General features: G+C 39.6%; 1 protein-coding gene across 1 annotated transcript; it reads left to right on the forward strand.

Annotated features, from left to right (window-relative positions):
• Positions 1–4,594: 4,594 nt before the first annotated feature.
• Positions 4,595–8,233, forward strand: LOC122562820 (immunoglobulin lambda-1 light chain-like). The gene is made up of 3 exons (XM_043716070.2): positions 4,595–4,732; positions 4,830–5,180; positions 7,700–8,233. The coding sequence occupies exons 1-3, from the start codon at positions 4,684–4,686 to the stop codon at positions 8,026–8,028; spliced, it is 729 nt and encodes a 242-aa protein (XP_043572005.2). The 5' UTR covers positions 4,595–4,683; the 3' UTR covers positions 8,029–8,233.
• Positions 8,234–12,338: the final 4,105 nt, after the last annotated feature.

The following is a 12,338-nucleotide window of genomic DNA, read 5'->3' on the forward strand; positions in this document are numbered from 1 at the left end:
CAGTAGTGACGTAATCAGATCCTATAATCTGTGGCACGTCCATTATCGATAGCTACTTTGTAATCTCACATAGAGCTCATCAGTTTACAAGGGGTGGGGTAACAATAGCATCCATAATCGGGAGATTGGGGCCAGGGCTAGAAGTCAGTGAGAATGTTGCCACTGGCAATTACTTTTGGAAGTATTTTAATCTATTGAGCAAGGTTTCATCACATGTGCCATTCATTAAAGTCCTCACTTTAATTGAATTAGTTTTATTGTCACATGTACTTACATGAATGCAGTGAAAGGTTAACAAAGGCAACACTCACGGCAACATCTTAGGTACAAAGATACCTCGGTACAGGATGTTAGGAATAACTTGGTAAAATAAAGATATAAAAGGTTCAGCACTACAGTCTTCACATCATCTTGGATACAGGGTAACTGGGTACAAAATCTTATGAATAAATGAACTTTAAAAGGTTCAGCATTACAGTCTTTCAAGCAGATTGCACCAGGGCTTGGCACCAGACTGTGCTGGGCATTGCCACCAGACTGCACTGGCTCTCACCCTCAGTCACACCGGGACCATACCTCCAGACTACACCAGGATTGGCAAGCCTACAGGAAAAAAAGACATGGCTACCACATAACTTGCAGAATTACATTATATTTTGCTCAAAAATTGCATGAGTCCATGTAAGAATCTGTAAGTTCATTTTTAGATTAGAATCAGTCTGAACATTGTGGCACAGACAGTCTCACACAGAGCACCCCACACCTTAAGTACATTATATGGATCGACATGACATCAATTGTTAAAGTTCACTTGAGAATGTAACTTTTAAAAAGTTCTGCAATTTACATACGAAAGAACTGAAACCAACATGTTCATTCTAAAAGATGAGAGACTTAACGAACAATCAAAGTCTTTTTCAATATATATTTTCAGTTACATCACATTGTAAACTTTTGCAATAAATTCTCTGTCTTACAACCTTATACTCCACAACCACCTGATGAAGGAGCAGCGCTTCGAAAGCTAGTGCTTCCAGATAAACCTGTTGGACTATAATTTGGTGTTGTGTGATTTTTAACTTTGTACATCCCAGTCCAACTCTGGCTCCTCCTCACAGAACAATGAATTAGATTTGCTATCAATTGCCATTGATTTCCAGTAAATACCATCCTATACCTTCATACACCTTCAAATATTCATTTATTTTGTTGTAGCATCAGAGGTCCATTTACTATTCTGAATTATTTATCATGATTGCATGCCCAGTGAATCAAATCTCCCTGATTTGGAGGTACACTGCAGACAAATGTATTTGTCCACAGAACTAGCAACTTTATTTATTGAACAGCGCCCCCTACTCTCAAAAACATCCTTCAATCTCGTTCTCAATCGTGCAAGATGTGTTACTGTTTCTTTGCCTCGAGAATAGGACAGATGAGAAAAAGGTTTCCAATTTGAACTGCATGTCATCAGGAGAAATTTGGCCTTGTTAATGGCAAAGAAGCAGGAAATAATTCTTGTAAGCATAAGTTATAATTCTTGTGGTCTCCTGAACTCGTTTTCAATGCCTTAAGAAGCCAAGGAGGAATTGCTAATTGATTCATATTTGTTGGGGATGTTACCTGCTACTTTGCTTCTGTCTCCCTGGAGATTGTGTTATTTAGAAAAGACAGCGGTGACTTAACAGAAGCATGTAAGATCCTAAGGGGACTTGACCAGGTGGATGTGGAAAAGATGTTTTTGCCTGTGGGAAAATCTAGAATTGGGGTCATAGTTTACAGCTAAGAGTTGCTTTTTATGGTAGAGATGAGGAAGATTATTCTCTCAGGGAATTGTGAGTCTTTTCACTCACACAGACATTCACAACCCCCCACCACCCGCACACACAAAACACATACAACACATACACGCACACAAACCCATATGCACACATACACACATCCATTTGTGGGGTGAATTTGTACTTGCAGAGTTACATTGTACTTTGCTCAAACACTGCATGAATCTATGTAAGACTCTGTTAGCTCATTTTTTTAGATTAGAATCAGTCTAAACATTATGACACAGTCAACAGCACGTAGGAGACTAACACTTTCAACACATTATCTGGGCAGACACCAATTGTTCAAGTTAAACTGAGAATGTAACTTTTTAAAAAATGGTTTTGTGATTTACATATGAAAGAAGTGAAACTAACGTGATCATTATAACAGATGAGAAACTTAACAAACAATCAAGGTATTTTTCAATGTATAATTTTAGTTGCATCACACTGTAACCTTTTGCTATAAATTCTATGTCTTACAATTGAGTACTCCACAGCCACTTGATGAAGGAGCAGTGCTCCGAAAGCTAATGCTTCCAATTAAACCTGTTGGACTATAACCTGGTGTTGTGTGTCTTTTATCTTTAAACATCTTGTAAATCTTTTCTGAATCCCTTCAAGTTTCACAATATCCTTCCAATAGGAATGCGTGGAATATTCCAAAAGTGGCCTAACCAATGTCCTGTACAGCCACAACATGACCTCCCAACTCCTGTACTCAATACTCTGACCAATAGAGAAAAGCATACCAAATGCCTTCTTCACTATCCTATCTACCTGTGACTCTACTTTCACAGAGCTATGAAACTGCAATCCAGGTCTCTTTGTTCAGCAACACTCCCCGTACTATAAAGTTTATAAACCATGCTCTGATTTGCTTTTCCAAAATGCATCACCTCGTATTATCCATCTGCCACTCCTCAGCCCATTGACCCATCTGTTCAAGATCCTGTTGCAATCTGAGGTAACCTTCTTCGCTATCCATTGCATGTCCAATTTTGGTATCATCTTCAAATTTATTTACTGTATCTCTTACGCTTACACCCAAATAATTTACATAAATGATGAAAAGTAGTGGACCCATCACCGATTCTTGTGGCTCTCCACTGTTCACAGGTCTCCAGTCTGAAAAGCAACCATTCACCACCACCCTCTGTCTTTTACTGTTGAGCCAGTTTTGTATCCAAATGGCTAGTTCTCCCTGTTTTCCATGAGATCTAACCTTGCTAATCAGTCTCCCATGGGGAACCTTGTCGTACACCTTACTGAAATCCATATAGATTACATCTACTGCTCTGCCCTCATGAATCCTCTGTTACTTCTCAAAAAAACTCAATCAAGTTCACGAGACATGATTTCCCACGCAAAACGCCACATTGACTATCCCTAATCAGCACTTGCTTTCCAAATATATATACATCCTGTCCCTCAGGACTCCCTCCAACGACTTGCCCACCACAGACGTCAGGTTCACTGGTCTATAGTTCCCTGCATTGTCTCTACACCCTTCTTAAACAGTGGCATCACATGAGCCAACCTCTACTCTTCCGGCACTTCACCTGTGACTATCAGTGATACAAATATCTCAGCAAGGGGCACAGCAATCACTTCCCTAGATTCCCACAGAGTTCTAGGGTACACCTGATCAGGTCCTGGAGATTTATCTACTTTTATGGGTTTCAAGACATCCAGCACTCCATCCTCTGTAATATGGACATTTTTAAGATGTCACCATTTATTTCCCTACATTCTATATGTTCCATGTCCTTTTCCTCAGTAAACACTGATGCAAGATACTCATTTAGTATCTCCCCCATCTCCTGCGGCTCCACACAAGGGCCACCTTGCTGATCTTTGAAGGGCTCTATTCTCTCCCTAGTTACACTTTTATCCTTAATGTATCATTAAAAACGCTTTGGATTCTCCTTAGCTCTATTTGCCAAAGCTATCTCAAGTCCCCTTTTTGCTCTCCTGATTTCCCTCTTAAGTATACTCCGACTGCCTTTATACTCTTGTAAGAATTCATTCAATCTATCTTGTCTATACCTGACATATGCTTCCATCTTTTTCTTAGCCAAACTCTCGATTTCTTTAGTCATCCAGCATTCCTTTCAACGTAACAGGAAAATACTGTCTCTGGACTCTCGTTATCTCATTTCTGAAGGCTTCCCATTTTCCAGCCGTCCCTGTACCTGCGAACATCTGCCTCTAATCAGAAATAACGTAATGTCAAAATGTTTAATTATTCAAACCAAATAGATTGATGTTTTTATTGAATAAAGCAGTTAATATTGTGAGGCATAAATTACTTTGAAAATTCACTTGAAACATAAACTCCCCTAAATGCCTTTTACTATCTTCTAACTCTTCATAAAACTACTTCATTGTATAGGTAATGTACTTGAACATATTTCAATTTATATGCTGTCAGAATGTGGTTGAATTTCTCCATATTGATTTCGACGTTTACGAAGATGGTCTTTGTACATTGTACAGTTAGATCAGCATTATCTTCAGTTGGGCTTTTTCCTAAACCTTCCGTGTACAGTAAAATGATCAATAGATCCTGACTCTTCTTTAAACTGATTTCTTCATGCTGTTTACGCAGTTAGAAATGCCAAGACGATGTTGTGTTTTGGCTCAATGCTGTGTGTGATTATCCAATGTCCTTGGCTCAGTTTGGAAATCCTGTGACTTGGATCAATTATCGATTGGGGTTTGTAACTCCAACCTGTATTTGCATAATGAAATGACCACGTGTCAGTATGTCCTCCTTCTGAGCATTAATAAGACAGGGCGACCTTGGGAAACGTTCATACCTTTTGGCTGCAAACCTGCCCGACACTCTGAATTCAGGATGCCCCAATGGGTGTGTCTCATCTCAACGCTGCTCATCGCTGCAGTCTGTAAGTTCTCAAGATGTCATTGTAGATAAGGTTGTATGGAGAAACACACTATCAATCAGATGAATGCCATCTTGTAATAAGGCTCTATTTGTTACAGGTTCAAATGGGCAGATTACATTAACTCAACCGAAATCGGTCTCCATCGAGCCGCAGGGGACGGTTAAATTTAGTTGCAGTGTGTCTGGTGAAAACTTGGGGAACAGTGACATAGGATGGTACCAGCAGAAACCCGGGACTGCTCCTCGATTCCTACTCTATCATGATCTTAACAGAGATAGCAGAGGCTCTGGGGTTCCTGATCGATTCTCTGGCAGGAGTCAATCATCAACAAACGCGGCGTATTTGACAATCAGCAGAGTTCAACCGGAGGACGATGCCAATTATTATTGTGGCTGGTGGAAGAGCAATGCTTTTTATTTCGGTGGAGGGACCAAACTGACTGTCCTGAGTAAGTAGCTTTTACGTCATTCACTCTGAACAATCGTTTTTTTTTCTTTTATCCAACATATGATCAGAAATATAGTTAATAGCTAATTCATGAATTACAAAGCAAAGTACATGAAACAACATGGAGCTGTGAACCGTAACCAACTTTTTATACAATGGCTAATTATGGATATGAGTAAAATATATTTTCAAAGAAAAAATTGGTTTTGTTCTCTGTTCATCGACTGAAATGGTGGACAATAATTAAACGGGTACATTTGCTATCATTTGAAAAACAACCTGGAAGTCTTTCACTCAACAGTAGCATTGAAAAAGCAACGAACCGCGGGTGCTGGAAACCAGAAACAAAAGCAGAAATTGCTGCAGAAATTGACCAGGAGAGAAAGCAGAGTTAATGTTTCGGTCCAGTGTCCCTTCTTCAGAACTCATGGTGATCATGCAAAAGGAGAGACAGAGACAGACGGAGAGATAGAGACCAGTGAAAAGATAGCGACCAAAGCAATAGATTGGAAAACATGGGCGCCTCTCTTAATTCCTGATGCATTTGAGGATTGTTAATATGAAAATGAGTGCAGTGATCACTAAGAACCTCTCTAGTATACAAAGGCAGTACCAGAGAACTCAGAGTAAACATTGGAGAGTACAAAAACAGAAATTGCTAGAGAAATTCACCAGGTCTCGTAGCATCTATGGAGAGAGAAAACAGAGTTAACATTTGGAGTCTAGTGAATCTTCTGCAGGAACTCAACGTCAATTCTATTTTCGTTGTATCGATACTGCCGGAACTGCCGAGTTTCTCCAGCAATGTCTGTGGTTCAGATCTCCAGTATCTGCAGTTCTTTGTTTTATTCGAGATTACGTAGTATACCGATCGTTTCTATGAGAAAACGGCCCTCTGCACACCTCGTGTAACGAATTATTTGCTGTGGGTCGATTCTTTATGTATTTACACATGGCTCCTTTGCTCCTGAACTCAATGTCATCGACTTTGTTTTGTAAAAATAGAAGGAGATATAAAAGTGGACGATAAGCAATTGTTAATGGGGCATATAAAAATATCCAAATGCGCTAAACTTGAGGAAGACTATCACGATCAATATTCAGCCTTCCGTGCTAGTAAAGCAACCCATCGGATTATAATCGAGTTACAATTCATAGGAACTTGCCTTCAAATGTCTTAAGTTACTACAATGATTATAATTTTAAAGCACTTAATCTGCTGAGGGGTAACTCACGGAGGTCATGAGAGACGATATATAAATGCAAACGCTTTTATTTGCTTCCTTAAATCTCGGCAAAGCGAAATGGGTCATCCTATTTCTTTGAGTTTGTCATAGCAATATTCAGATAGAGATGCGTTGCATTTAGTCAGAATCAAATTCGATTTCCAACACTGTTAAGTAATAATGCAGTTAAAAATCACACAACACCAGATTATAGTCCAACAGGTTTATTTGGAAGCACTAGCTTTCGGATCGCTGCTCCTTTCCTACAGGAGCAATGCTCCGAAAGCTAGTGCTTCCCAATAAACCTGCTGGGCTATAACTTGGTGTTTTGTGACTTTTAACTTCGTCCACCGCAGTCGAACATGGGCACCTCCAAATCACAAGTAATTATGGGTCCGAGGCACAATGGGCTGGCTGGTGTAAATCTCACTGTAATGGCAGTGCTCAGTATGTTCCCCTCATTATTGGTTATCATTTTTATGGTATTGAAGCCAACGGCCATTTTACTGCTCTGCATGTACGTTTCGTCCTTGAGGTCTTTTGCAACTGCATGTTAGTTAATATATCCAGGTGGTTATTCTTCAAAACTGAAACATCGTGTTACTGTTGTGAATCTTTATTTATTTCCTCTTTGGGAATACACCTCCTTTCTCGATGTAATGAAGTGTACGCTTGTTTGTTAAGAAAAGAATTTCAGTGTGGGCTATGGAGACTATCGATTTTAGTTGTGTTCGATAGACACAGACTTGCTTAATAGTAGGCTCGAAGGGCCGAATAGCCTACTCCTGGTCCAATTTCTATGTTTCTATGCCGTCAAAGAATAGAAAGAAGCCAAGCCTCTGGCAAATCGATCCACGAGTTGCGATTAAATCCACTCATCCTTGCTAAGATTGAGGGCAACATGAGAAGAGGATTGGTATTTGCGTAGCGCCTCTGTGAGTTGTGTCGTAGCAGCATTTGTTGGCAAAATTGGGTGAAGCAACATCTCAAACATGACCACGTGGTCATGACCAATATTTTAACATTAGTTGAATGATAAATATTGTTCTTGATAGTTGCTTTCCAAGTAGTTCTATTGTACCTTTTGTTTTTGAGATGTTAAAGGCTGCATTTAATCCATCATCGTTATCCGTTACTTTCTGCACAAGTTATTTGGCTGAGGACTTCACTTTCTGATTCAGAAATGTGAGCGCTACTGTCCGGTAAAGAGCTTCAATACAGCTGAGTGTGATATGTGTTGTACAAACGTATTATTTTTTAAAAAAATTAATAACCGCAAATTGTTTCATTGCAGCCCGGGAAGCGACTCGCCCTTCGGTATCTCTTCTCCCGCCGTCGCCCGATCAGATCTCCGCAGATGACACAGCGACCCTGGTGTGTCTGGTGAATCATTTCTTCCCTGGTTCGGTGGAAGTTTCCTGGAGTGTGGACGGTGAGACCACGGACAGTGGTGTCCAAACTACTCAGGCAGTGCGGGGCACCGACCAGACATACAGTGTGAGCAGTTATCTAACCCTGACCGCCGCCCAGTGGAACTCACACGAAGTCTACACCTGCGGCGTTACACACGAGTCTCTCTCATCTCAGCTCAAGCAAAGCATCAAGAGATCAGGCTGCGAGTGACAGGAGAGAATAAAGCCCCTTGCTGCAAGCTGTTGTCCACGGCATTTATGCGTGAAGACGGCTTTAGTTATTCGCATGCAGTTATTTCTCTTGGTACGCGCATGGCACACAATAGTAACTTAAATATTGTTGCGGCAGAAACAATTTGTCTTGGTAACTGCAAAATGGAAGCATTTATTTAATAAACGATCCTGTTCATTTCTGAGATGCGTTGTGTTTTGTAAGTGAGCACATGCCAATAGCAATTCAATTTAACACGGATCGTCATTAATATTTTAAGAACTAGTAATGTGAATGTATTTCCCTATTTAATCCTACATTTTACATCATTTCACTTTCTCGACTGTCCCTCTCAGCAACGGACACCATCGCATTTCTGTAATTAGTTTACACAAGCAGAAATATAAAATATTTTTAAAATCCTAACCCTTGTTTTTTCACACATTAGGACGTTCACTTTTGTTTAGAAAAGAAGAAGTAATTTAAGCAACGTCCTTGCATTTCACACTTTTCACTTCACTCCAAATTAAGTTAAAATAGCATTTGAAAACTCTATACAGTACAGAAAGTTTATACAATGGGAGCACAGTTAGAGCGCACTTAATACCTATATACTTTCGTGATTTGGCTGTTTTAAATCCTATTAGCCGCCAAAATGAAATTAACTATTTTTACCGCATTTTCTCGGATTGAATAATAGATTTTTACTTTCCATTTATTCAGAGGTGGGATTGGTCCATAAAGCAGAGAGCTGAAATATTTCCGACGTTTTCTCTTTTTTTGACGCCAGTAAAGGAGTCACCTACATTTGTAGATGTATTTGCAGATTCACTCTCTGCTTATGATATATTGAAATGACTGCAACTTCTCAGAAGCTAGACAACGGCTTGAAAATAATTTGCCCCTGAAATGATTCCCTTATTTGGCTTTGAATTTCCTGCCTTCCCTATCTGTGTTACACTGATGTTGAAAGCAATGAGGCTTTTCATTTATGCAGCATGCCTTCCACTCTTAATGATAACTCCAAAAATGACAATTCCGTCCGTTGACTCTATCTATACTTCTCGCTGTTTCAGGAAGGCAGTTAACATAATCAAAGACCTCTCCCACCCTGGTTATAATCTCTTCCTCGGGCAGAAGATACAAAAGTGTAAACGCATCAACAGATTTACCAACAGTTTCTTCTCCGCTGTTATTAGACTTCTGAATGTACCTTTCAAATTCTAAATTTAATGTTGATCTCAACTTTTGTGCACCTTCCCTGCAGCCCTAACATGGTATTCTTCTGTTCTATTACCCTAATGTACCGGCATGGCATGATCTGCCTGTACTGCATGCAAAACAAAACTTTTAGCTGTACCTAGGTACATGTGACAATACCAAATCAAATCAAACAAAAATACATTAAATCAACATTCTGAGGGTAATGCATAATCATGGCCTGGAGAAAATTATTCATCGTAAATCCAGACGGCAGCTGAAAATGCTTCTGCCTGCATTTCATACTATCGTTCAGGTTGAAATATATAAGTCTTTCCATCCCTGTATAGTGTCAAGCTCCTGTCGCAATTAGCAGCATTTTTTGCTTTAACCACTGCGCTCGTCACTGTCAATGTTGAATTCCTTTCAAGGAGTACCTCAATAGACATTCACACTAAGTTTCTAGAGATGTTCCGATAATCTGCCCTGCTGCTGTGTCAGGCACTGCTGGTCAAAGTGACATTTCTTTTCAGAAGAGAAGAGCGAAAAGGGAAGGATGTGTCGGAACACAGAATCAAAGTGGCTATAGATGCAAAGACAGGTTAGAGAACTCCAAACCGTTCAAACAGTAATGGAATTTCTCCTTTTTAGCCTTAAATTGTCAGCACCCTTTCTTCAGACTATGCACCTTTAGTTCTAGACCCACCAATTGGGAGCAACAACACTGCAAAGATCTCTAGGACGACTTTACAAATCAAAGACTTTGTCTATCTTTTTCACAAAGCTCAGGATATGTAGGCCCATTCTACTCAATTATCCCCATAAAACAAGCTGTTCATCCAAGAAATCAATCCAGTGAACCTTTTTAATCCCTGCTAAGGCAAGTAAACATCAGGCAGGGATATCAAAACCTAAATTGTACTTCTGTTCTCACAAAAGCACAAAATAATTGCTGAAAATGTATTTATTCCTATATTACAATACCGTGTTTGTGCGTTATACAGATTCACCAGAAATTCTTTGCTTTTGTAGTCTACGCTCTTTTTTAGTCAATGATCCTGAATGTCATGTTAAGCAGTTTTCCAACCAACCCACCGACTTTAATACTTTATTTATACTCATATGTCCTTCTGTTCCTTCGCCCCTTTTAGAATTGTATTTTTTAAACTGCATTGTATCTATTCCATTCATTTCTTTTACGTAAATATGTCACCACACATTTGTCTACAATAAATTTAATCCATCATATGTCTGTCCATTCTACCATTGTTCGTCTGCAGTACTCTAAAGTAATGAAACTATGGCCTTATTTTAGATCACAAATGAAGAGATGCAGCAGTTCTAGTACGGACAAATGAGGAACCCCATCATCAATCTCCCTTCAGATGGAGCAAGAACCTTTCAGCACTATTCTCCACTTCCATCACTCAGCCAACTTTCTATCCATCTGCAAAACATCCCCTTTTATACCATAGTTTTTAATTTGCTAATGCACCCACAGTATCGAACTTTAGCAAGTGTCTTTTTAAAATATGTTGATAGTACATCCAGCATATTACCTTTATGAACACACTGAACTGGATTATATCTGCCCATTGGCAATGGCTTGCAAGTGTGAAAATTTGAAAATGATATGGTCAGGTGTTAGAAGAAGTGTCCAATATCTTCCAGCTGTCCAAGGCATTTTCAACAGCAGTGAAGTTGGCAAATGGCCAATCATGCCATTCGATTGACTCAGCTTCAGGGTAATTTCGCATGCGTTAAGTGAGCTTGCTGGTGCAAGTGGAGATCACACGAGAAATGTGGCTGCCTTCTTCCATTTTCCAGGAATGGAGTCCTTCTTTATGGGTGACCTGGCCCTCAAAGACACCTCATCGCCCCACGTGGCAATGAAATGTCTGCTACTACGTTGGTATTCATCATTGGTTTCAAATTGTCTCATCCTCATCTCTTCCCTATTGACTCAACTGTCATTCGACTTTTTAAAAAAACTTTGGCTTATTCATTCGACATTTTCATGTCTGGGCTAAATGATTTATTCAATATTCACTAAGTGCTTCCATATTGACATCCTTTGGTCCACTTGACTAATCTCATTCTCAGATATGTCATTAAACTGGGTGTATCTTGCTCTAGAACATACTTTAGAATATATACCATTTCGATCCAGAGTAAGATCATAAAAATACTGCCTAATAACTGTTCAATAGTTTTGTACCTGTCATTAGTTTGCTTACAGATGTGCTTCTCTATATCCTTCTCACCAGTTTGTGGTCTATGGGATATACATGGTAACATAATACTACTTAGTAACATATTGGTGCCTCTGTGGTTCTTTAACTATAACCAGATAGGTTGTGTCCTGGCACTCACTAGGATTTTTTCTTCCTCAGCAGGCTGGTAGTTTCTTTAATAAATGCAATTTCCCCACTTTCATGTTTCTTCCATATCCTTTCCTGAACCCTTGGCATCTAGGAGTATTTGGTAGCCAACTTTGCACTACTTCCAACCGGGTTGATGTTGGAATTGTAGAACGCCAACACTTTTTAACACATTCCATGCATTCACATACTTCAATTGCCAACCTGTATTGGACATTATTACTGTATATTTATTCTTAGTCTGACTCCACCTAATGACTTATTAATTCTTCCTTGACTGCTATCGGTCTTTCACAAATATGTGCTTTGATTTTCCATTGCAGTACTAACTTCTCATTCCCATCCCTCTGTCTAGTTTGTTTTAAATCTCCCCAGTAGCAAACCGCCTCTCACGAAAAGTGGCAACATATCTAACCTCTTGAGGTGTCACATCCCCCACTAATTATCCTAAACACCTAAAGCGCTTCCTCTGAACCTACCTTTGCAATCATATATTCATCTGCTTTATCCTCCTCTTCCTGTACTCACGAACGTGTGACATTGGGAGATTAGTCCATTCGTCTGCTTGACAGTCTCCTTCCTAACTCACGAAAATCTGCTTGCAAGACCTGCTTCCTCTTTCTACCATTGTTTTTCACTTGGTACTGAAATGGATCAGGACTATGGACTGTCCATCTGCCCCAGACCCATTCAGTGCACTCTGCAGATGCTCAATGACATCATTACACC

Source organism: Chiloscyllium plagiosum, unplaced genomic scaffold, assembly GCF_037043375.1.
Source record: "Chiloscyllium plagiosum isolate Xiang-an unplaced genomic scaffold, Cpla_swu_hap1 HiC_scaffold_24, whole genome shotgun sequence".
NCBI lineage: Eukaryota > Metazoa > Chordata > Chondrichthyes > Orectolobiformes > Hemiscylliidae > Chiloscyllium > Chiloscyllium plagiosum.